The sequence below is a fragment of the Taudactylus pleione genome, unplaced genomic scaffold (genome assembly GCF_031769625.1).
Source record: "Taudactylus pleione unplaced genomic scaffold, aTauple2 ptg000391l, whole genome shotgun sequence".
NCBI classification, from domain to species: Eukaryota; Metazoa; Chordata; class Amphibia; order Anura; family Myobatrachidae; genus Taudactylus; species Taudactylus pleione.
The window spans coordinates 683581-709989 of record NW_028284792.1 but is presented as its reverse complement, the minus strand read 5'-3'; the positions used below and the strand labels follow the sequence as shown (position 1 = coordinate 709989).

General features: G+C 42.2%; 1 protein-coding gene across 2 annotated transcripts in view; it reads right to left on the bottom strand.

Moving 5' to 3' along the window:
- Positions 1–5227: 5227 nt before the first annotated feature.
- CLIP2 (CAP-Gly domain containing linker protein 2) overlaps positions 5228–26409 on the bottom strand; it is a 164012-nt gene continuing 142830 nt past the window's right edge. For both annotated transcript variants that reach the window (XM_088445894.1, XM_088445895.1), the window contains 6 exons: positions 21688–21771; positions 21132–21288; positions 17345–17504; positions 16952–17137; positions 10195–10257; positions 5228–8313 (listed from right to left, as the gene is read on the bottom strand). In XM_088445894.1, coding sequence (XP_088302020.1) covers positions 8302–8313; positions 10195–10257; positions 16952–17137; positions 17345–17504; positions 21132–21288; positions 21688–21771 — 662 coding nt within the window. In that variant the 3' untranslated portion in view covers positions 5228–8301. The remainder of the gene's footprint in view (positions 8314–10194; positions 10258–16951; positions 17138–17344; positions 17505–21131; positions 21289–21687; positions 21772–26409) is intronic.

Here is a 26409-nt window from a genome sequence, read left to right as displayed (position 1 = left end):
AGAGCAGAAATCTCTGCAAACCAACATTGGAGAGCTGAAATTATGCTTGGAGGAAATTAGTAACTGTCAGTACAGGTGCAGTGTGACAGTTGATCCTCACAGCTCTTCCATTGGAGCTCTGCCTGCTCCCCACTGGTACATATCAGCCTGTGCAGTTTTAGACACTGGAAGACACCCTTAATGAACTTGCTTAAGCCAAACTTAAAATTCAGTGACTCCACAGCCAGTGGCGGGCTGGGCCGGGGGGCAGGGCGCCATGTGCCCCCCCGGGCCGCAGCGTCATGCGGGCCGCGGGCCGGTGCAGTCTGTGTCACTGTGACACAGACTGCACCGCATGTGTAGCGCTGACTGGACGGAGTTCGGTCAGCGCTACATTGACAAACACACAGCCGCCAGCCCCGGCAGCTGTGTGTTTGTTGTAAGCAGCAGCTAATGAGAGTTTGTCAGACTCTCATTAGCTGCTGCTGCTGCGCCACTGCGGGAGCCGCTCCATCTTCCGGCTCCCACAGTGGGTAATGGGAGAGACGTCATGATGTCATATGACATCTCTCCCATAATGCAGAGCGGCCCGGCCCGGGAGGACAGACGGAGGAGCAGATAGCGGCGGCGGGAGCGGGGATTCAGGTAAGTGTTTTTTTGGTTTTTTTTAAATATTACGTGTGTCTACTGGGGGGGTGTCTGGCACTACTGGGGGCACTACAAAGGGGGGACTACTACTACTGGGGGCACTACAAGGGGGGTGGGGAACTACAACTACTGGGGGCACTACAAGGGGGGGACTACTACTACTGGGGGCACTACAATGGGGGGACTACTACTACTGGGGGCATTACAAGGGGGGTGGGGGACTACAACTACTGGGGGCACTACAAGGGGGGGACTACTACTACTGGGGACTACTACTACTGGGGGCACTATAAGGCTACTACTACTCCTGGGGGCACTACAAGGGGGGTGGGGGACTACTACTACTGGGGACACTACAAGGGGGGGTACTACTACTACTGGGGACACTACAAGGGGGGGACTACTACTACTGGGGACTACTACTACTGAGGGCACTACAAGGTGGGGACTACTACTAATGGGGGCACTACAAAGGGGGGGACTACTACTACTGGGGACACTGCAAATGGGGGGACTACTACTACTACTACTGGGGGCACTACAAAGGGGGGGGGACTACTACTACTGGGGGCACTACAAGGGGGGGACTACTACTAATGGGGGCACTACAAAGGGGGGGACTACTACTACTGGGGGCACTGCAAATGGGGGGACTACTACTACTACTGGGGGCACTACAAAGGGGGGGACTACTACTGGGGGCACTACTGGAGGCCTGCATAAGGGTGTTCTCTCCTGTGGCACTGCATATGGGCACTACGACAGGGGGCTGCCCTAATATTTATTTTTACCTTACATTAATCCCATATGGACCCGCCTCCTCCCTGGAACACTGGAGGTGGGGGGGCGCCGTAGCACGCATATTCTTCGGACACACGCTACTCCTCTGCCAGGGCCGCCTGCATGCATTTGCCCCCCAGGCTAAAAGTTGCCAGCCAGCCCCTGTCCACAGCCCACTTGGTGGGCTCCATGAAGACCTCCACAGCCCTGACAAACTTCAAACATAGCCAAAAACCTAATCCTGGTCAAACTACACCACCATGCCAAATATGGTGGAGCTCGGTATTTCCACTTTTTTTTAAATAGAGTGCAGGTTCTGTTTGAAGAGTTATGTAAAAATACAACTATATAATGTGTATTCTGTAAAACTCATGTTCTATTGTGGTATTCATTAAGCCATAATCACTTTCTTACTCATTAGCAAAGGAAGAGGTAAAAGTGGAGTAAAAATGTCAGTAAGATAATTTCAGGTATAATTGCCATTCCTCTTCTATAGAATACCCCATAAAGCTCTTTTACAAAGTTGCGACGAGAGGCCCTGCAGTGAAAATACCCCAGTTAGCTCTGTATGATGCTGGACAGCTGGACAGATTTTAGCATTCCTTGCTATATGTGGGTTAGATCCATTCATGCATTGTATTGCACCAACAAGTAAAACTGAGACTCTGTACTGCAAGAAGATATATGTGGAAAGTGCACATTTACTGGGGAGTAGCCGGGTTAGAATTGAGCAACAGAGATTTGTTTCCGCTTGCAAAATGTTTTCTTTACAGATCCTTGGAGGTGGTGGAGATAGGTGTCCACCTATACCTTTAAGGGTATATTTACTAAAGTGCAGGTTTATAGTAGTGGAGTTATTCACCATAGCAACCAATCAGATTCTACATATCATGTTTCTAGCACCTTCTAGAAGATAATAGCTAGAATCTAATTGCAGAGCCGTAACTATAACTCACCAGCTCTAGATGTAGCAAGCTCTGGTGAAGCTGCACCATCTGAACAGTCATGCACAAGCCTGGGGCCGGCAGTGTAGATCACCGACTAAAGGTATAGAAAGAGCGCTACTTGTAGTGTATATGCAGCAAATATCAGCTAACGCAAGGTGTGCTGGTAACACCTGGGTCAGGAATCAGTGGCTGTGTTCAGGGCTGCCATCAGAAATTGTGGGACAGATAACTGTGTATGTTAAATAAAAGAGGACGTGACTGAAGGTGATTGGGGAGGTGGCCAGATTGTGGCGGGGGGCGGCCAGGGAGGAGATAGGGGAGGCCAGGAAAGGCCGGGGTTAAAAGAAAAGGAAGCTACAAGTGAGAATGATTTTAAACAAAAAATAGACCTGTCCTGTGGTGCCCTGTGCCAAGGCACATATCGCACCACCCTAGTTACCGCCCTGTCTGATTGGTGGCTATGGGCAACAACTCTAATTCTAAAAGCCTGCACGTTAGTAAATATACCCCTTAGTGTTACACCATGTGTAAGTGCAATATCCCAATGCAATTTAAAAAAAAAAAAACACTAAATATTAACGACAGTACTGAGATCCTTTTATTCTTGGTGACATACGAACAATATACTAGGTGACAAATGAACAATATATTACAGTAGGAGAATAAAACAAAACTTGCCATGAATGAAAGAGGTGATAGTAGCAGACACTAGCACAGGGGCACTGCCCACACAGGTGGTGGAGAACTAACCTCACTCTGCTATTTTCTATTTAAATTATTTTTTGTTGTTATTGTAGTTACCATAGTCTGTCATGGGAATTTACTAAAGGGGCGGTTTCACCAAATTGCTGGTTTTAAATGTATTTGAGATGTAGTCTTAAGGCAAAACTGCATATTAAGGGCGGGATTCTGAGTCGGACACAGAAGCGGCTCCGTCTTTTGTCCCAGAAGCGTCTACTTCTTATGCTAATGCCAGTTTCATCTAACCTGAGACGCCCACTTACAGCATCTTTAGACTTTTCTGACTCGGAGCCTCTTTAGACGCGACTACCAGTCGCACCATCGATACTTGCACCAACCCTATGGCAGGTGCAGTTTCTACGTCTGAGTATGGCTTCATGTGTGAGTGGCTGTGTCTCTGGATGCAGCCGCTGTCAGCGACACCCCGGCAACATCTCAGCCACCACCCTGCTACCTCCAAGGAATGCCCAGTAAAATCCATAAGACTTTGCGTCCATTTCTGTTCTGAGTCTCAGCGATAACAAACGGGATGCATGCGCTGTGGGGCTCAGACGCATGTGCAGACTTACATCGACCAACTGCGTGCGGCATAGGCACTGCACCCATCTCTGGATCAGGCCCTAAATAGCATGTACCTAAACAGCATGGTGCCAGTGCAATTGCAGCTCAGAGACCTCGTTGGGATGCCAACCATCCCATATAGCGAGCAGCAGTTTGCTGAAGCACCTGGCAAACCACAGCTAGTGGTTATGATGACGGATGAGACATGTAAAGCTGCATGCTGTCTGAGCCATCCTGACTGTCTGGCAGGGTTAAAAATGAAATAATAATTATGCACAGATGATCCTCCTAGTACCCAGTGGCCATGTTTTAGTAGCAAACCGCAAGTTTGCTAGCTGTGTGACTATTTCTTTTATACAGGGATTTTTTAATACAGGAAAGGTTTGGCCAGCAGAATGGCACAAATCCTCTTGTTAAACCAGGTAGATGTTTTTCATAGTTAGTTGTACAATGTTGTTTGTTCTAAACCTCATGCAGTTTAGAGGGATGAAGACCGCCGATACTGGAAAGTGGGTTCATATTCCAGCCTCAATACAGCAGGTTCATAAATCCTGTAGTCTGGACATAAATATGGAATCCGATATACAGTATTTGGGGGCTTTACAATCCATAGTAAACTGCACTTTAGTAAATCCCCTTGAGTTTTCTGTTATTATAAAGATTTTTATTCCAAATACTATGGGTGGTTTATATTATCCATGGTTAAATTCTATGTAGGGATTAACAAACTATGACTATTATGTCAGAATTGTTCCCTATACAAAGATATATTATAGAAACATCTACCATCTAAATTTATAATATAGCAATGTACAACTTTTTAATTGATATTATCAGTTGCATATTTGTATAACATTTATTTAGAAACATTTAACAACTACCTCTGTTATCAAAAACAAATGTGTGTATAGGTGAGGATGAGTGTTATGAAACTACACATAAAAACACCACCCATTACGTCTTGTCTCTGTGAGCACTGAGTTGCATTGCCTATCGCCAATATAGTAAGTTTATCAGCATGGAACAGTGAACACGTCACGCATTGTTGCTCCATGTTACACTGAATGTGACCTATCTGTCCTAATAATGATAGTATGTACTGCTGTAGAATGACCTGACAGAATGGTATGTAGTTTGGAAGATAAACCCTTTTTGTTGTAACACGAGACTGCGATACGGGGATAAAAAAAACATGAATTAGCGGCGAAAAATCCCTGTTTTAAAAAAATATTGGGGCTAATTGGATATCCCCCACAGACTCCTGAATGTTTGAAGGCTTATGTCACATTCTAAAATAACACAAATACTTTGAGCTAAATCATAGGACAGAAAACTGTCACACTTAAGGCGGGTATCCACTACCCGATTAAACAGAGCAATTGAACGATAACAACATCATTATCATTCAATCGCTTGTTAATCGGGTACAAGTCGGGCAGCTTAATGTCAAAAACGACCAGCAATGTGCGCTCCCACTGGTCGTTTTTGACATCTATCATCGCCCGAACATGCAGGTCAATCTGCCGATAACGACAGATTGGCCATGTTCAGGGATGAGGGAGGGTGCCTACACTGAATGACTGATCGTTCAGTGTAGGCACGGCACAGACTGTGAAGCGACTGCACGATTACAATGTCGTAATCGTTCAATCGTTTCACAGTCTGCTAGTAGAAACGCACCTTAGGATTTAAACTTTACTGTTTTTTTAATAGCAATGTCACATTACAGGGCCTTCTTTGCCTTATCATTGGTGTATCACTACTACTGGGAAAACACCAGCACTGCTAAGTTTGTAGGCTTTTTCACCTAAAAGGTTTATTGTCTAGCATCCCTAAGTAAGTATACTATGTTTAAAAGAAAAGCAGCTCTGTAAAAATACCATGTGTTCCCAGTATATAATAAAATCTGTATTCATTTTCTCTTTGTAAAAGAAAAGCAATATACTGTACCTGATAATTTAAACTCTTTATTTGTGATTGACAAATGTAAGATACTATCATTAATATAGGGTCTAACAGTCTATTAACAGAGATTCTGAACCACATCATCTTCTAACCCTCATGTTAAAGGAGTTGGACCTACCCCTGCATAAAGCCTGTCTAACAAATCTTTATACAGTTAGGGGTGTTTCAGGTCAAAGGCAGCACCCTATTTTTGTATGTGAGACTGATTACTTAAATCACACGGGGTGTAGTTATGAAACCGGCGGCCACATGGCCACAGGTCTCAATCCCGACAGCGTAATGCCGGCAAGGGATTTAACATAGGCATAGAAGTACCGACGCCTATGTTAATCCCGACGGCGGAACGCCGAGGCCGCCGGACTGACCGTCCTCTCTGCCGGGTAAGTAAACACTTATCCCGGGATGGGGGGGTTAGGTTTAGGGACCCCCGGGGGGACCTAGGGTTAGGCACTAGGGGGGGAGGTTAGGGTTAGGCACCCCCCTGGGAGGGTTAGGTCTAGGGTGCGGGGAGGAGGGGTTAGGTTTAGGCACCTATGGGGGAAGGTGAAGGTTAGGCACCCCCCCGGGAGGGTTAGGTCTAGGGTGCGGGGAGGAGGGGTTAGGTTTAGACACCTATGGGGGAAGGTTAGGGTTAGGCGCTAGGGGGAGAGGTTAGGGTTAGGCACCCCTAAGGGAGGGTTAGGGTACTTACCTCGAGGTGTTGGGAGTTTGACCCGCCGGGCTGCCGCTGTCGGTATTTGATCTGGCAGCTAATCAGCCACCGGCATTACATACTGATTCCAGTCACACATATGGCTCATATTTAACCACATGCTACCCAACTTTTGTAACTCTGATAAATGTCTCCTAGCCAGGATCATCTTACACCAGGACCACCACTAGAATTATAGGCATGTAACCCTTGTGGCCAAGGGCATAACTAGAACTTTGTGGGCCCCATAGCAACATTTTTAAGGGGTCCCCACCATTCACATTATGCCACAGTTGTACTCCTTATAAACATTGTGCCACACAGTTGTAGTGCTCCTTATACATTATGCCCCCCAGTAATGACCCTTACACATTGTGCCACACACAGTAATGCCCCTTATAACACATTATCCCCCACAGTAATGCCACACACAGTATTGCCCCATACCTAGGTTATTATGCAACTTCCACCCCCCTCCAGCAACTCTCCCTGTGTCCCTCTAGGAGCATCTCACTCCCCCTTGTGTCCATCAACCATTCTTGTGTGCACTGGTGAATTTGGTGCTAGGCCGCCAGCACCTGTATGCAGCCGCAGCCCTGGGTAAACAGCGCCAATGTAATTTTAATCAGGCGCCGGTCGCGTGCCCATCTGAACTCACGGAAGCGGAGCCAGCCTTCAAACAGTATATTTAAAAAATGCTAATAATGTTTGGGTTATACTACCCAGACAAAAAAAAGTCAATAATCAAGAACTGAACATGAATCATTTTGATTTGTCTTTCTGGTTTTGTAATGAGATAATAAATTAATGAAAGTCTTAATATAATGACCAGTGGGAAATTCCTGCCATCTAGTTATATGCTATAAAGCTAGATGACAAATTACATTTTATCCTGAATTAAGGCAAGTCTTGTTTACAAGTAATGAACCAGGAGTACAAGGCATTTACATGTATAGGTAATGTAAGGTAATGCAGGTAATTGTTGTGATAAGATAAATAAGGATTACATTTATTTAAAAAGGCATATATTACAATTTCACGTTTTGAACTCTCAAGTTTGTCTAACGTAAAATATTCTTAATCAAAAGTTACTTATGCTACATAAAATTGTTAAAACATTAAAAACTCAATTACATAATTTAACACAAAGTACCTTAAAAACTGTCAAAAAGATTAATCAGCAACATATTTAGTATTATTAGGCTTGAATTCATTAGACTAGTTAACTGACCGCATTTGTCTAGATAATCATGAATTAACTTGAATTGAATAAACTTGATTTTAACACACTGGGATGCATTTTATAGATTCTGATTTAACTGTGGACATGATAACAATCAAATAGAGCATTTACAATAAAAAAGAAATATATGTACCTTTTTAATTAAATATTGGCTCGCATTAATACAGTATGCACGATGAATTATGGCTCGTGTAATAGCCCAATCATTAAAGGGTACATTTCCTGGTCTTGTAGGAAAACAACTTAACACCCACTCAGATAAAGTGGGCAGGTAAGTATGTTCCTGATGTAAGTAAATATAACTTTATTAAATTCATCCATTGCAACACATTATTGGTCATAGCCAAACTGAGGATAGCGTTTGCTTTCGTCCTTAGTGTTTAATTTACAAATGTCAAACAGTTTATATATACTGAAGTCTCAACAGGAATCAATCACTGTGTTGGGAACATCACTTCAAACTGGTCATCGAAATGTCCCATTCAGGCAGCATGTGTAACATTATCTTGTTCAGGAAGGATTCTGAGTAAGGACAACTTGGGTGCTGAACTTCCAGCCAAAGGCTTTTTGCAGTGCAGAGTGGTGGCTTCGTAATGATTGTCCTGGGAGAATGTAACGGTAAAAAGCAACACTGTCCAGTGCTATTGACATGGGAATACTGCATGTCTTTTTCTGAAATGTCAGTCCCACTGCAGAAAAAAATCCTGTCCATACTATGATGTGTTCATTACGCTTAGCATTGAACATCAATGATTCTCCTAAATAAAGAAAACATAGATCAATGCTTACAAATATAACGAAACATAGTAATTAATAATAAAGGACCAAGATCAAAGGACATAGGGGTCAATCCAATTGTCCGCGAAGGGTGAAAATTGCCGTTAACACGCCGTTAAAACACCAGCAACAGCACCTGAACTTGCACCCCACGCGGCCCCCTTGGAGCTTGAATTCGCACGATTTTGCTCACAGCCCTATGGGGCTGGGGACACTTTTGTGCGAGTTCGGGCTGCTGTAAAGTGCGGCTGTTGCCGCAATAACTCACATCCACAAGATCATTGCGCCTAGTTGGATGGAGCCCATAATCTGCCAGGCCAAATGTACACACTTCACAATTCAAACACATGTTTACAGTACACATTTACAATGGAAGAGGAGTATTGTGGAAAATGCATGCTGCAGACCTGTTCCTTTCTGTGTTTGGCTTCATGCTGTGTGGATATGTAGGTTCGTCCCCACAAAGCACACAAATCTATCCTGATTGTTTTTGCAATGGGGCATTTGGATTCACCTACCAGAATACCTTCCATGCACTATGCAAATAATGTCTATGTTCTTCCTATAGGCTTTCCTGTGACCTAACAAGTTTCCAAAATTAATGTTGTTTATCCATTTATTTGACTGGCATATTTTGGGCCACCCATCACTAGGCAGACATATGCATTGGGCAGAGCTTTCTCTTTACCAGCTGGCAGACATGGTTACTGTGCATCATTATGGAAAGAGCATGCAAGTAGCAATCCTAGATTGGAAATAGTATCAAATATGTCTGTAGCAGAGAACTTGGGGTCTAGTGACCATTGCTTACTCTGGTATAATATACAGGCATTAGTAAAGCAGAAACACACCAAAACGAAAGTTGTAGATTAGAATAAAGAAATCATTAAAGTGAATCTCTGACATGGTGAAAATTATTAGATGGAGGACAGACGAAGTGTAATAAGCCAGAAATGTATTATTCAGTGTATCATAACTTTTTGTTAGATATGTTAGTTAATGCAAAAGCCTTTAAGGAAATAGGAAGTTTCTATAAGTGCTAAGGAAACTTGATGTAAGAAAGCCAGACAGAGCCAATCAGATGAGAATAAAAAAAAAACTTAATGCTAATTTAAAATAGACTAGACACACAACATATACTTGAACACAAAAAAGCAATGTTACACAGCCATTAAATAAAATCAAGGGATGAATAGTCCCATTTTGGGCTGGATTCCAATCAGCAGATAAAAAAGGGGCAAGTGACAGTGGCTACAATAAACTATGGCATGGTTAAAAGATTAAGGGATATATTTACTAAAGTGCAGGTTTACAAAAGTGGACATGTTGCCGATAACAACCAATCAGATTCCAGCTATCATTTTTTAGAAGGTACTAGATAAATGATAAGTAGAATCTGATTGGCTGCTATGGGCAACATCTCCACTTTTGTAAACCCGCACTTTAGTAAATATACCCCTATGAGTGGTATTTGGATGAATCATTGGAGTGGCTTATTTTGTATGTGATGGATTTTAAAATGTTGGAAGGTAAGAATAGCAAGGCTGAAAACTGAAGTGATGAATACACTGAAGGAGATATTACACTTTATTTACGGGAATATCTCCTACAGTCAAAGGGAAACACTACTGTACTGTAGAAACAAATACATTTAATACAGAATAGGTATTACATGAACTTGCAAAATAAGTCTAGATGGCAGGGGCGTTTTAAGAAAGAAGGGGGTCCATGTGCAGTCTCTGTGCGGGCCCCCTCCTCTTTGGCAGTGCAGTATACTCTAGCTTTGTGGATACAAATGCCTTAATACTTTTATGTTTTAATAAGGGTTTTCTAAGCTATACTCCCTTTTAGAAGTACAATACCTCTTGATGATGTGCTTTGTCTTGCTGATGGATACCGTTGGTAGACCCTGAGTTTCCAGCCACCTATCATAAAGAAAAAAATAATATATAAAATATTATTCAAGTTGAACATAAGAGGTTTTACACTATTGGCCGCATTTACGTGAACACACTATCACTGTACTCCAAGAAAGCCAGCAGATACCTTCACTTCTCCCTGAGCCATCAAAAAGTAAACATTAAATTGTACTCAACTATTTACATTTGTCTTCTAATATAACATAATTCAAGTGTAAACCTCTGTGTTTTTCATACAGATGTGTCCTCAATCGTCTTTGTTGCAGTCGCACCAACCAGCCCCATTTGGCGTGCCTGGTCCCATGAGACTCTGCTAGCGCGAGCATCTTTTTTGCATATCTTTACTAAAAATGTGTCTAAGTCACAACGCGATGCGACTAGGATGCAGGAGAAGACTGTGCTGATTAATTTAATACAGGTTGAGTCTCCCATATCCAAATATTCCAAAATACGGAATATTCCGATATCCAAAATACCCCTGGTCCCAAGCATTTTGGATATGGGAGACTCAACGTGTATGTGACACATATACAGTATCTGTGTGCGACTGAGCCAAGTTCCGATTACAGACTCAGTCGCACACAGATATACAAGTGTCAAATCAGCACAGTTTCCTAGTGCATCCTACTTTCATCGTATATTGAGACTTATGTGCATTTTCGGCAAAAAAAAGACGCCCGACGCTAGCATGGTACCTGGCAACTCACTCACCCCAGGCATATCGCGCTGCATGGCATACTGGGGCAGATGTATTAAGCTCTGGAAAGTGATAAAGTGCAGTGATAAACGACCAACCAATCGGCTCCCAACTGTCATGTTACAGGCTGAGTTTGAAAAATGACAGTTGGGAGCTGATTGATTGGTTGTTTATCACTGTGCACTTTATCACTTCCTAGAGCTTCATACATCTGCAACATTAAGGGTAGATGAGCAAGGACACATCTGTATGTGTATTTATTTATGATATTGTAATTATCAACCTATAAACCCATATTACTCATTATCTACACCAAAGTTTTATTCACAAATATATCACTGTACAAATGCATTTTCCACAAATTATTATTTACAGTTAATCTCTCATAATACAGAAGAAAACATTGCCAAGTTTGGCTGCACTGCTCGGCATTGCTCACGTTTGAACAATATGCCATCCCTTACTCTTCCTTGACATAATGGGCCTCATGTTATGTTGGACACAAATCCGTTTGCGCACAAAATAAAAGCTCATGTACTTGCTGCCTATGTAGAGGTCAGGACAGCCGAGAGTACCATTGTCAGTAGGTGTATCTGTTGCGGGTGCTCAACCCCAGGTGCAAGATATATGCTGATGGTGATCAGTAGCACAAACTTTGCAAGTATTCCATTTATTTTTTAACACAATGGAGCCCCCATACCAAAAGTGCAGCCAGTACTAACACTCATAACAACCTAGGCTGGTGTCACTTTTGGAAGGGAAGGGGGGGGAGTGATTTTGTTTTTATCAATTCATAAAACAAAGCACTTTAAAATATACAGTACATCTGGAAAGTATTCACAATGCTTCACTTTTTCCACATTTTGTTACGTTATTGCCTTATTCCAGAATGGAATAAATTCATTTTTGTCCTCAAAATTCTACACACAATACCCCATAATGACAATGTGTAAAACATTTTTAAGATTTTTGCAAATTTAATAAAAAAAACAAAAAAACAGTAAGAAGTCACACGTACATAAGTATTCACAGCCTTTGCCATGAAGCTAGAAATTGAGCTTAGGTACATCCTGTTTCCAATGATCATCCTTGAGATGTTCCTAAAGATTAATTGGAGTCTACCTGTGGTAAATTCAGTTGATTGGACATGATTTTGAAAGGCATACACCTGTCTATATAAGGTCCCACACTTGACAGTGCATGTCAGCACAAACCAAGCATGACATCCAAGGAATTGCCTGGAGACCTCTGAGACAGGATTGTCTTGAGGCACAAATCTGGGGAAGAGTACAGAAAAATATCTTCTGCTTTGAAGGCCCCAATGAGCACAGTGGCCTCCATCATCCGTAAATGGAAGAAGTTCAGAACCACCAGGACTCTTCCTACAGTTGGCCGGCTGTCTAAACTCAGCGATCGGGGGATAAGGGCCCTAGTCAGGGAGGTGACCAAGAACCAGATGGTCACTATGTCAGAGCTACAGCATTCCTCTGTGGAGAGAGGAGAACCTTCCAGAAGGACAACCATCTCTGCAGCAATCCACCAATCAGACCTGTATGGTAGAGTGTGCAGATGGAAGCCACTCCTTAGTAAAAAAAAAGCACATGGCAGCCCACCTGGAGTTTGCCAAAATGCATCTGAAGAACTCTCAGACCATGAGAGACAAAGACTGAACTCTTTGGCGTGAATGCCAGTCATTGTGTTTGGAGGAAACCAGGCACCGCTCATCACCAGGCCAATACCATCCCTACAGTGAAGCATGGTGGTGGCAACAACATGCTGTGGGGATGCTCTTCAGCGGCAGGAACTGGGAGACTACTCAGGATAGAGGGAAAGATGAATGCAGCAATATACAGAGACATCCTGGATGAAAACCTGCTCCAGAGCGCTCTTGGACTCAGACTGGGGCGACGGTTCATCTTCCAGCAGGACAACGCCCTAAGCACACAGCCAAGATATCAAAGAAGTGGCTTCAGGACAACTTCAGTGGCCCAACCAGAGCCCAGACTTGAATCCAATTGAACATCTCAGGAAAGATCTGAAAATGGCTGTGCACTGACGCTTCCCATCCAACCTGATGGAGCTTGAGAGGTCTTGCAAAGAGGAATGGGTGAAACTGCCCAAAGATAGGTGTGCTAAGCTTGTGGCATCATATTCAAAAAGACTTAAGGCTGTAATTGCTGCCAAAGGTGCATCAACAAAGTATTCAGCAATGGTTGTGAATACTTATGTACATGTGATTTCTTAAGAAAATTTTTTTTTACACGTTGTCATTATGGGGTATTGTGTGTAGAATTTTGAGGACAAAAATGAATTAATTCCATTTTGGAATAAGACTGTAACATAACAAAATGTGGAAAAAGTGAATACCTTCCGGATGCACTGTATCTTCCGCACGCATAATTACTTTACATAGTTTGCGGTGCTGTATGTATGTTAATATACATGCAGCTCAGCATACCCTTCTAATTGTGGCTTTTTTGGACATTTTACGACTGACTTTTTGACATAAAACATTCCTTTACACAGTTAAAAATACGTTTAGAGTGTTGGGCAATCGCATAGGTAGAATACTACGCAGAATCCAACAAGTTTTCAATCTGCCAGCGAAGAGCCTCCTTGGGCAATGTTGCTATAACAATTTATGGGACAGACCATTAGAAAGTACTTAAGGTCTGTATGAATCACGTTTTGATTGATATACCACCCATGAAACAGAGCACTCTAGCTATAATCAGTAGAGATAACTACAATTGATTTTACATTTGTAAGTCATTAATGTATCCAAAAAGTAACATAATCATGTTATGAAGACAGCAAGGGCTATTTACTAACAGCAAAGAGACAGCACATAACATGTTTCATTTTGTGCAAAGTTGCTTCTACATAGATGCACGCCTATATTCTGTTTTGGGAACTTCCCCAATAAAGTGCGGGTGAGCCTACATTTGCAGGATGGCAAATGCACATGTAAATGCGCATAGTGGAAAGAATAACAAAAAGTCACTTTAAAGTCCAGTCTACATTTTCTTTAGGACCACCCCCTCATAATGTAACCTTTAGATGTTCTATTAATAGACTACTTTATTGGGGCAGGATAATTTAAATGAGATAAAGGGGTAAAGAGGTCACATTTACAGGGTCGGTCCCTGCTATGTGGTGGGGAAAAAAGTGCCTGAAGCCACGTGCTAACTACAGAAAGCACCAAGAAATGCACTCTCTATCAATTAATCTTATCACAATATGTTATCCTCACACATATAATCTCATTTTAAGCATTTGGTCACTATACAAGGTGCACGGGTGCACCCAGATATATTAAGCCTAAAACTCTATGATGCATCCAGCTCCCCCTACAAGAATATGCACCATATTTATTATTTATCAGCATTTGGATTTTGGTCCTTCTAGATTTTGATGCCTGTCATTTAACCCTTGCCGGGATTCAGCAGTCGGGAAGCCGGTGATCGGCATTGCGTCCGCCGGCTTCCCGACTGTTTCCCGCTAATATGGAGGGGCCAAATTAGGTAATATGCATTTTTAAGTTGATCAGCTTCCTACTGCATTATGGGATAACTATACCACAGACAACTGCAACATTATTACATAAAATATTTTTTTTAGTCCTGGCTATCTGCAAGTTCTATTAGCCACATTACACACTGGTGTAAAAAATTATGCTATTATTAGTGGGTTTAGCCATATACAGAGCCATGTAAAAATGACAAGTTATTATATAGAGTGGTTAATTCAAATATTCAGATGGGTTAGGGGATAGATGGGTTAGAGGAGTACAATGTGTTTTAATGTTAAAGCAACACATTTGGATTGGATGACATTTATGTAGACTACTGGGTCTATATATATTGTAATAAGATCCGGGTAGAAGGCTCCCTCTCCTGGGGTAGATGGGCACCTCCTAACACACAGCAGCCTGGAAAAAGTACACCAGTCCAGAGTTTTCATGCAAGCTAACCGGAGCTAGTTTTTATTGTGTAATATAAAAATAAAATAATAAAAAGAAATCCTAGTCTGTCTGGGCACTAACTACATAACAGGTTCTCTCTCTCAACAGGGTAGGGCCTACTGCCCTCACCACAACACAGACACAGTACTTACAATAAGTATAACACAGTGTCCCTGAACAAGCCTGCCTGCTTGCTCTCCCCAGGTGTGAGACACTGAGTCAAACCCTGACTCAGCTTATATAAGCCTTATCCAGGTGCAATCACTAACCAACCTGCTTTCAGGCTGAAAGGCCCAAACACCTGAAATGGCCCTGTGGATGGAGCCCTCCCATCTCTCTCACATCCACACCCCAGGACCCATTATCCGACTTTTACTTAGGTTAAGTGGAAAACCTGCCTGGACAGAATGGATTTCTATACATAATATACTGAAAATGCTGAGTTGCAAAGGTTAGTAAATTGCTGATGGGAAATAGAGAATCAAGAGATTTCTGTGAATCAGCTGCATATTTCAGTAACAGAACACAGGGTTTACAGTAAAATTATTTCAAATGTTTATGCTGTTTTGATGAAAGTGTTGAAAAAAGTGTCAGGATTTTTTCTTGCTTTCCCCTTCTCAACATTAAATGATTTCATGTGCTTAAATTCCAGCTCTCTGTTGAGTAAAAGCACCAAACCCTTGATGCTTCTGGTGTCATTATGTTCACCATCACGAGCTGGATATTTGAAGACTTTAACCAAGTAAATGACTTATTTATACAGGTGAACACCATTGAGAAAGTTAATTGACAAGGCGGACCTACATTACACAAGCCAATTAACACGTAACAATAATTTTTATGTACAGGGAAATTGACAGTTGATGCAAGACAAAACTAGTACAGAAAGACCTGCAATAGAAAAAATAGATAAATATACATTAGGCTTCAGGTAAAAGACAGTCAATAGGGTACGTATCACAATGGGGTATAAAGAGAGAGAGTCATTAAGACTCATGCCTAATATAACATACACAGAATTTCTGTAAAGTCCAGGAAGAAGATTAGCGCTACAAAGAAAACACTGTTTAAATTAAACCAGTCATATCAAAGGGCAACATGTCAGAAGAACCAAGCAACATGCTAGGTAAAGAGTGGTCTGGAAGTGGGATAATGGGGGGGAGGGGCATAATGAGATTAGATGCTATAAATATACTAGGGAGGGTGAGGTGTCAGACAATATGCATTGATGCCAGAAAGAAGAAAGATGGGAAGAAAACAGCAGGTTGTGGAAGGGGTGTAGCATATGCTACGATCATTGAACGTAGTTACTAATTTCAATCATGCAATGTGTACTCTCAAATGGACGAGGAATATATTTTACATCTGCTTCAAAGTATAAATTAGCCAAACAGCTGGCAGTACACATGCATTACACAAATCCAAAAGTAATCTTCAGGATTAGTTTCCACAGGCCAACAGCATAGGTTTTACAACAAAGATTACACATGTGACTTAGCAAGTTCTTTTCATAAAGACCCAGGGGTAAATTTACTAAAGTGAGAGTTTTTAGAAGTGAGATTTAAAAGTGATGTTGCCTATAGCAACCAATCAGATTCTACTTAACATTTAACTAGCACCTTCTAGAAGATAATAGCTAGGATCTGATTGGTTGCTATGGGCAACATCACTTTTAAAACTCAGTTCTAAAAACTCTCACTTTAGTAAATATACCCCTAAGGGTACAACTGAATTAGTGGTTATGTGCTGCCGATCATCCATCAATGCTCTACTGCGCTCATGTCTGCCAATTACACTACGCTCAGTGTCGTTCATTTTCCTGTTATCCCTAAGGAGTAAAACTAGCGATGTTGCTGGTCGCAATGTGTCATTCCGGAACAGCACAGCTAATTAAATCGGTCTCTAAGTGCAATACATAGAAAATTAATACCAACTAGCCCAGTGACGATCAATGACCAGTACAAACATTTCTTGTGCTCTTTTGTTCTCATAAATGACTAAAAAAATAGATATATTTGAGAAACATTGTTGGGTCATACCTGAGATCTCTCAGTACTGTTCCTCATGGCCTCCATTAACTTCTCCATTTGATGACTCTGGTCTAGTGCTACTCGAAGTGCATCTTCGGTGCTGCCCAAACGCTGCTGTAATCTGACAACTTCTGATTCCGTGGATGGGTCTATTAATGAGTATCTCCTCTGGTCCGAGACTGATTTCTCTTTATCCTGATGTGTAAAGGGGAAAATCGGATAAGACAGGAAAATATCTGCACAAATAAAGTACCAAAGGCTGTGTATTATAAAAACTGCTGGTTTGATTGTTTCTCAGGATTTAGGCATCATATGACCATGCCGCTAGTGTGAACATACAGTTCTACCAGTGCTTAAGAATAACAGATTATTCCAAGAAGGGAAGTTTCTGCTTTTACTTACCAAAACCATTAATTTTTCTCTAAGTACTTTGATTTCCTCTTTTAACTTCTGCTCTTTTGATCTCCAGTCTGCCTTATGGACCTCCCGGCTCAGGTCTTTCTCTGGTCCTGGAGAGTGCCGATTCGCTTCCAGTAGCAAAGCTCTCAGTTCATTTAGATTCCTGCAGTACCAGAATGTGACAAGCAGAAAAAATATTGGTTTGGTTCTAATTTAGAAACATTTAAAAAGTATATTTTATATGGTGAAATAATTTGGTGCTTACAGTTTGCAAAAACATTGAAGGTTCTCCAAGATATATATTGTATCAGAAACACCAGAATGGATCTGATACAAAAACATGATAGTTTTGTTTTGGCTCTCCTTGCTAGCGAAGGTCTTCCTGTCAAATTCCCTATTCCGCATTTCATCATGTAGTACATTTTCAAAATTAACTTTGGTAAGTAGATTGTTTATTGAAAATACTGTATATCATTAGATCAGAGGTTCGCAAACGCGGTCCTCAAGGTTCCCCAACAGTTGAGGTTTTAAAGATATCCATGGTTTAGCACAGGTGGTTAAATAAAATTGAGGTACTAATTAAGTCACCTGTGATCAAGCATGGATGTCCTTAAAATCTGGACTGTTAGGGTACCTTGAGGACCGAGTTTGGAAACCTCTGCATTAGATGGATCTATCTGGGTGTTATACAGAATCTAATAATTCAGTATATTTGAGATAGACAGAAGTAATGGAGCAGAAAAATACCAAGGGCACTATGTACTAAGCCTTGGAGAGAGAGAAAGTGGACAGAGATACAGTACCACTCAAAGTTTAGGGGACTCAAGGTTTAGGGGTACAGTAGACACTTAAGTTCCATGGGACAGAATGGGGGAGGTTTGTGGAGATTTAGAGCTCCCATTGCTCGATTGTCTCTAATTGCGGTAGCTAAGCTCATCCCAGATTTATTTGTGTCAACTTGGTGTGAGCTGTGTATCACCACGTGTCAATATTTATTAAAAGACTCGTCTTACAAATCCTTCCCCCAACTGCAGTCCCAAATGGACATACCACTTTGAGATTTTACAAGTACCTGCAAGTTAGACATTGGTTACTCTCCTATCAGTCCTAATAGCGCTCAAGCTCTTTTCTTCACCTCACAAAGGCAACATTTCAATTTGGCATAAATCCGTAAGAGCCCCCTCTAAAGAACATAGGTTTGTAGTCTACTCCAAGTGGGAGGCCGACTTAAACATGACACTAAGTGATGAGGAGTGTGTAACTATCTGTAAAAACCGTCCAGTGAGTCATGATTTATGGAAAGAGGTTATTAATCTAATGCACCGTGTCACTGGGACATCACTTTCAATTTCACTTGAGATTGCTCCCTCCTTCAAAATTATAACAAAAATATATTATGGAGACTCTGAGCTTCAATTACTGGACTCCTCTGCTTTGTTAAAACAGCACCAGTGGTCCAAACAGGGCCGGATTATAGGGAGGGACGACAGGGGAGGTCGTCCCGGGGCCCCGGCACACTGTCCCTGGCCCCAATCCCCAAGATGAACGTTTTGTTTTTTTTCATCGGAGCTGCCTGCTGCGGCCCGCGATTAAGCCCCGCCCTTTGGCTATGCCTCCTTCTGCTGCTGCTGGCCAATATGCCTCTCCCTGCCTCTGAAGCAATAAGTAATGTATATATGTATATGTGTACTGTGTCTATGTCTGTGTATGTATGTATATATATATATATATATATATATATATGTATATATGTGTGTGTCTATATATGTGTGTGTGTGTCTATATATATATATATATATATATATATATAAATAATGTTCAGATAAAATATATATATATATACACACACACAGTATATAGGGGCCCCTACATGTTTGTTGCCCAGGGGCCCCCACAGACCTTAATTCAGCCCTGGGTCCAAATACTACGTGGAAAACCTGGTCTCACCAGGTTTCTCATTCATTCGTTTAGTGGTTATTTCCTGTCCTTGGTATCCTGAGATGTCGGCCTAAAGACTTATTATGGCCTTCTGTATTTAAGTTCTTCTAGGATGTTAGATGCTGTCATGTTGCACTGGGTGCGTTAATTAATTTGTTCCCCTTCCCCCCCGGGACATCTTTATTGCGCTTGTGCGAAGCACCAGGGAAATGGCCGTGGTGGCCATTTTCCCGGTGATTTCTGCAGCGCTGCAGCCAATGCTGGGCCGACGGAGAGGTAAGTATATGTAATTGGGTGCAGGGTGTGCAGTGTGTGGGTCCCCTGGACCCGTGTGCACCCATTATAAATACGCCCCTGCCTTTAATATGCATTACTGCAAGCTACTGGCTTTGTCCCTTTTTTGGTTTTGCCACTTGTGATACAGCCCATCTCATTTTTACTACAGTAATTGTTATTGAAAAAAATTCACAGTGCATCTTATGCAATCAGATATAAACCAACCTAAGAAATAGAACAGTCGGGTGAAATACCAAAAAGTTAAATTTTGGGTTTAGTGCTTCATTATATTAATAAATTCTACCTATTATAGATGATGAATACATAAAGTTTAGCCTAACTTGTACATGTTTCCTCTGACTTTCCTTAACTCCTATCACAAGGCTCAGACTCAATCAGGCTCACTGTTTAATGAATACACTGTTTATTGAAAATGATTGAGATATATGTATACCATACTTGTCTACTTCAGATGACTCACAAGTATCGAGGGAGTAAAGGAAAGTAGCCCACGTCATGGCGCAGCAGTGGGCAGGGCCTGATGATTCAAACTGTCATCATGAACATATAAGATTATGGGGCAGATGTATGAAGCTCTGGAAAGCGATAAAGTGCAGAGTGATAAACAACCAACCAATCAGCTCCTAACTGTCATGTTACAGGCTGTGTTTGAAAAATGACAGTTGGGAGCGGACTGATTGGTCGTTTATCAATCTCCACTTTATCACTTCCCAGAGCTTCATACATCTGCCCCAAAATGTCAAAGGGGATATAATTGTGGTGGTACAAATGGGAAAATCGCCCATTCACACTTGCTGCTTGGAATTCCAGAAGACAAATCCCAAATGTAGTTTACTAGGAAAGTGTATTATAACATACTGCCAAAATCAGGGACCTAAGTAACCTGGAATCTTTTTCTGTTTTCTTACACATGTAAAATTTCTGTTCACTTTAGAGAACAGTGGTTCTCAAACTCGGTTTCTTAAGGCACCCTAACAGTCCAGGTTTTCAGGATATCCATACTTAAGCACAGGTGATTTAAATAGTACCTCAGTCAGTTTGATACAGCAATATTGTGAGTTGTGCGTGTCTTTGTGAATGTAACGACCTAGCTGCTTCATCAGCAAACACAGCAGTCACCACTATCATTGGCATTTTACACCTACCCTAATTTGGGGCACAGGAGATACGGCATACACACTGCATACCTATCACTCAGAATGGTGTGTACCCCTGGCAACACGCCCAAGTGACGGTTCTTTTCTGTGCATACGTCCAGAAATATCCATCTCCTGTACAGCAAGAAATGGCCGAGACCCATCCATCTCAGAATGGCCGTACCTATACCAAGATGCGCAGAATGCAGGCTACATACACATACTCTGGATCAAGACCATGAGTTTTAATTGACTTTTGATGCCTATCTTCTAATCCAGTACTAGAGATTAATTTGTAAGCATTAAGTAGTGCAGTATGAAAACCATAACCATGACATCCTCATTAAGGCTAACTGATTCAGGAAGCTGCAGTCTACTTCTGAATGGACTTCCTGCTTTTAAACTTTGCTTTTACTCACCTCTCTTTTTTAAGCAACTCCTGGCTAATCACGACAAACTGGCCTGATGCATCATGGGATTTCCTGGAGAATGCCTCTAATTCCACTTCTAGTTTCTTATTGTCCTTCACTAACGAATCCATCTTCTTGTCTCCTGATTTACATTTGCTTTCTAATGCTGTAGATCATAGGATATATTTCATCAGTAGTACATTTATTTTTCTCATATTTTATTTATAGTATATAACTGAATTATATGACAACAATGATGGCTGATTGCATTAGCAGTGGTCTTTCTACAAAGTGCAAAGAGGGTTTTCTAGAGCTAGTTGGCTTCAATACAGTGGAAACTGAAAGAAGGACTTAATTAAAGACTGGACTGAATTATATAATTATCCAGTTGCTAGAAAATATCATTAAAGTCAGGTAATAAGATCCACATGTTTTAAAAAAAAGCAAAATACTCCAATACTGTACAACAGAATGAAGAAATACACTATATTACAATTATTTCAAATGAATAGCTGGTTCAGAACTACCGTGTTCTATAGCCTATAATAGTGTAATATAAACTTACCATTTACTTGAGCCCTAAGTGATTCAATATGAGCAGACATGGATGATACTTCTTTGTCTCGTTTGTTAAGTTTCACTTGCAGATCTAAATAATGACAGAATGAGAATTACACATTTCTAGCATAAGAAGAACTAATTTGATGTCACCCTAATCATTCCAGGCACAGTAGCCCCCTGCGTACTCATTGTCTATTGCACACTCCAATACACTTTCGATGCTACTCAGTGATGGATTTAACCTAGGGGCTGTAGCCAAGTAAAATCCACTGCCCCCAGTGATTGTTTGCTGGCAGTGGCTTTCTATTAGAAGCACTATCTGCTAATTACAACCAGACAGGCAGTCACACGGGTGGTGTTTTATCCCCCTGGGGCTGCCAGTCTGGACCGCAATTAGCAAATAGAGGGCTTCCAATGGAAAGTCACTCTGCGGCCTTTCAGTGAGCCCTATCCAGCTTCTAGAAGCTGCACTCGATGCAGTCCCTAGATATCGGTGCATCTGCCGCTCGCAGGCCCTGCCATATGCACTGTGCATGCGCCGATTGCATGCACAATACAACTGGCAGGTGCCGAAGATAGCAGGATCCGGTGCACAGGCAGTCCCCCTGAGGTAGGAGCTGCCTCTGATGCTAATACATATGTCTACATATATTAACACTGTTGTGTACTAATCTGAATCGTAAGAAATACTTTCCTCACTTCATCCAAACAGGCAACAATTTAATGGGCACATCATGGATAATTAGGGGAGAGCAACATCGTTCATTTAAAATGTGCGATGTTGTGCCCGCAATGTGCCACTGTTCTGGGCATTCCCACACATTCCGACTCCAAATCATCAGCATAGTGGTCAATTGAACTGCTCCCATAGATTACGCTCTTGCATGCACTTCCATCACTGGACTCCTCCTGCTCTCAGGGGAAGCATGTGCGTCCAGCGTCAGGAATAGCAGCCACATGGATTTGTTCCTGGTCCTGTAGCCAGTGTTATTACAAAACACTATGGGCCTGATTCGCAACTGCGCATGTGTGAAAATTTCTGGAAACCCCTGCTGTTGTGATTGGGTCAGACGGTATCAGAAAGTTGGTGGAAACGTTATGGGTGTTCCTGGGCAGGGTTGGACTGACCCACGGGGGTACAGGGAAAATCCGCGATGGGCCCAACTGCCTGTGGGCCCCAATCCCTTCTCTAATGTCAGGTTCCAGACCTTGCACTCATATTATACATTTTTACTCTATTAGAGGGTCAGTCACCTGGTAAAGCAAGAACATCGATGAACATGAGTGCCTGGTTTGTTTCTATGGAAACTACACCAAGATCTGTACATACACAGTATATGGACACTGTAGTAGTCACGTTGTCTGCAAGTTATGTCCTCCTCTAAAGGTTGGCTGAGCTTCTGTGGTGGATGGCACAGCCCATAAGCATGGCCCCCTACCACTGCAATCCCCCAGTGTACCTTTCATGCCCCAGTCTGACACTATTCCTGGGCATTTTATAAGAGTGTTGTGGGTGTGTCAATTCAACCGGCTGCGTTCCCAGGCGCTCAGCCGCAAGCATAGGAGCTTGTGGTCAGATGGAGAAACTGCACCTACTATAGGGCTGGTGCAATTCATGATGGTGGAGTATAAGGACGCAAGACTCGGTATTACAGCGTGCACAAGCGCTAACAGTGGGAGCGTCTCAGCCCTTGCCAGGGGCATTTTAAGAGAGGAGGGGGCCCCCTCCTCTCTCCCTGGCGGCCGGCAGCAGCATCAGTAGACTCTGCACTAGAGTGTGCCCAGAGTCTATTGCACATGTGTAGGTCGCCAGGGAAATGGCACGGCCAACAATTTCCCAGCGATTTCATCACTGCGCATATATAAAACGCCGGGAAAATGGCCGTGGCAGCCATTTTCCGTTGTTTCTTGCAGGGCTGAGACACCAGACGCAGGACCTTGAAGAGTTAAGTATTAGATAATATGGGTGCAGGGTGTGCGGTGCTGCCCCCCCTGGACCCAGGGGCCCGCGTTCTCTGCACACCCTGCACCCATTATAGATACGCCCCTGGCCCTTGCACATTTGGCTGCACGGATGTACACAAGGGAAGGAGTTTGTACACCATTTGCATATACTCTTAAGCTGGCCACACACTAGACCAACTTACATCCAACCAGCCAACTTGTTGATTGGTTGGAATGAAAATCTGGTAACGTATGGGACTAACTGATGATCAGCAATTTGCTCCTAAATGCCAGAAAACAGATGAAAATGGCCATCATACAAGTTTGTTAAATGTTTGATCTAAACAATTTGTTCAAACAACAGTTTTTGTCCATTTTCCAGCGTTTGGGAGCAAATTGCTGTTGTCATTTGCTTTCATTCCTTACCAGATTTTCATTCCAACCAATCAACAAGTTGGCTGGTTTGATATAAGTTGGTCTAGTGTGTGGCCAGCTGAAGACAGGCGACCGCCAATAGATGCTGCTGCATGCGAACCAGAATCAGGCCCTGCATGCTCTATGCAGCAGCACTAAAGTATTTCTTTCATAGGGCAAACAATGACATTGTATAGAGGTGATTGGCAGAAATTAGCACCTTTATTGTATCAGGCCCTTCAGAAAACTCATTCCACCTGATCTGCTTCTGCACTCAGGTCACATTAAAGACTCAGCAGTATACGACGTGTATAACATTTTTCACTGTGTCTATTGGGATGTCAATACATATAAATAAAACAATGTAATTTTTATTAAATAAATTGCAATATAGACACTTGGACACTTTTGCCTCGGACTGCATATTGAATTAATGCAGATTACGAGGAGCTGCTGACCTTCACTATAGATACATTGTTTCCTCCAAAAATGCTTTGCTATTTACAGACAAACATGGCAATGTGACAGTGATCATGTGATAAGGAAATCACTATAACTGGCCAGACCTATGCAGGGTGTTCCATACATATTTTATATACATAACACAGGAAGAAGGTGATAACTATATCTGTGAGTCCCACACCGTTAGTATGGGAATTAATGAAAAAAAAAAAGATTTGCTGAATGATTAGTCAAACAGTTTATAAGATCCAATACAGAATGGATTTACTGCTGAGAGAGCAAGCAAATCTTGTTTTTTGACTCCATAACTAAAATAACAAAAGTCATAGAAATGGGTGGATCAGTAGATATAGTTTGTTTAGATTTTAGCATTTTAGATTTTTATATAAAAAATAAAATTAATTGGACTCAAACATAGTGTAATGGATAAAGGCTGTACTAGAGGACAGGAAACAGAGGCCCTGATTCAGAGCTGGACGCTCTGACAGAGCGCTCGCTCTGAATCAGGGCCGTCCCTCTGAATTTAAGAGCGGCCTCCTGGCCGCTCGCATAGCTGTGGGTTGCCACCCACAGCTTATGCGAGGGTCCAAAATGATGGTCGCGATGGTCAAGACCATCGCGACCATCGGACTTGCAACGAGACCCTTGCGGTAGGGTCTCGTTGCCGCAAGCCCTGGAGTGCTTTTGGCTCTATCAGAGCAAAAAGCACTCCCACTGACATCACTAGTGATGTCAGTGGGGCTGGCCCCAGACGGTAGGGAACGCCATGGGAACGCCTCCGTCTGGGCAGCCACGCCCCTGGCACGCCCACCAAAGGGGGCGTGCTGTCAATCGCCATCGACAGCACGCCCCCTTTGGTGCGAGACCCATAGCGACGGCTTGACCATCGTTATCCGGGTCTCGCGCATGCGCACGACGGAGCCGCTTCCGTCGTGAGCATGCGCACTTGGCCAACATCGACACGCTTGCGAGCGCTCAGCGCTCACAAGTGGATCTAAATCAGGCCCAGAAATTGTAGTCAGTGGTGTAAAGGCATAAGAAGAACTGACGGTCACATTGGAGTGCCTCTGCAAGAGACGATATGTATTTTTGCTTACTAGTGATTTAGGGAAAACAGAGGAATGGAATGTGGACTCATACATTTAATACATCAACCTGTAAAACAATAAATGTGGGACACGAACAATCCAAAAGAGCAAAGTAAATGAATGGTGAAAAGTGAGTTTTTAAGTATAGTTTCAGATGATATAAAAGTAATCAGAAAGTGTAGTCAAGCACCACAATACTTTGTTGCGTACAAAAATGTATTAGTAACAAGAAAGTAAGGTTACTGTATGTGACATCCAAGGGGATGAATCAGATTTGTTGACAAAATAGGCGTAAATTCCAAAAACAAAAAAGGTTTGGAATAATAGTGAATTTCAGCCCATACAGAGCTGTATTAAAAAAAAATGGAATAGTTCCCCAGTAACTGTGGTTTCTGCTTATACAATAGAAGAATGCATAGGGCAAATATATTGCAATGGCTAAGACATTGGGCCAGATGTACTAAGCTCTTAAAAGTGATAAAGCGGAGAGTGATAAACCACCAGCCAATCAGCTCCCAACTTTCATTTTTCAAACACTGCCTGTAAGATGACAGTTAGGAGTTGAACGGCTGGTCATTTATCACTCTGCACTTTATCACTTGCCAGAGCTTAGTACATCTCCCCCTTAGATTGGATATAATAACATGCATATACTTGGTTTTACTCAGAAATGAAAACAAAGTAACTGATTTAATTTTGGTGAATAAAAAAATGGAAAAGACCTGAAAGTGGTGAAAATGGCATATATGGAGTTTACCTTACTCGGTGTGAGCTGTAAGATCCTCTTATACTCATACCCAAAGGTGGAGATAATCAGT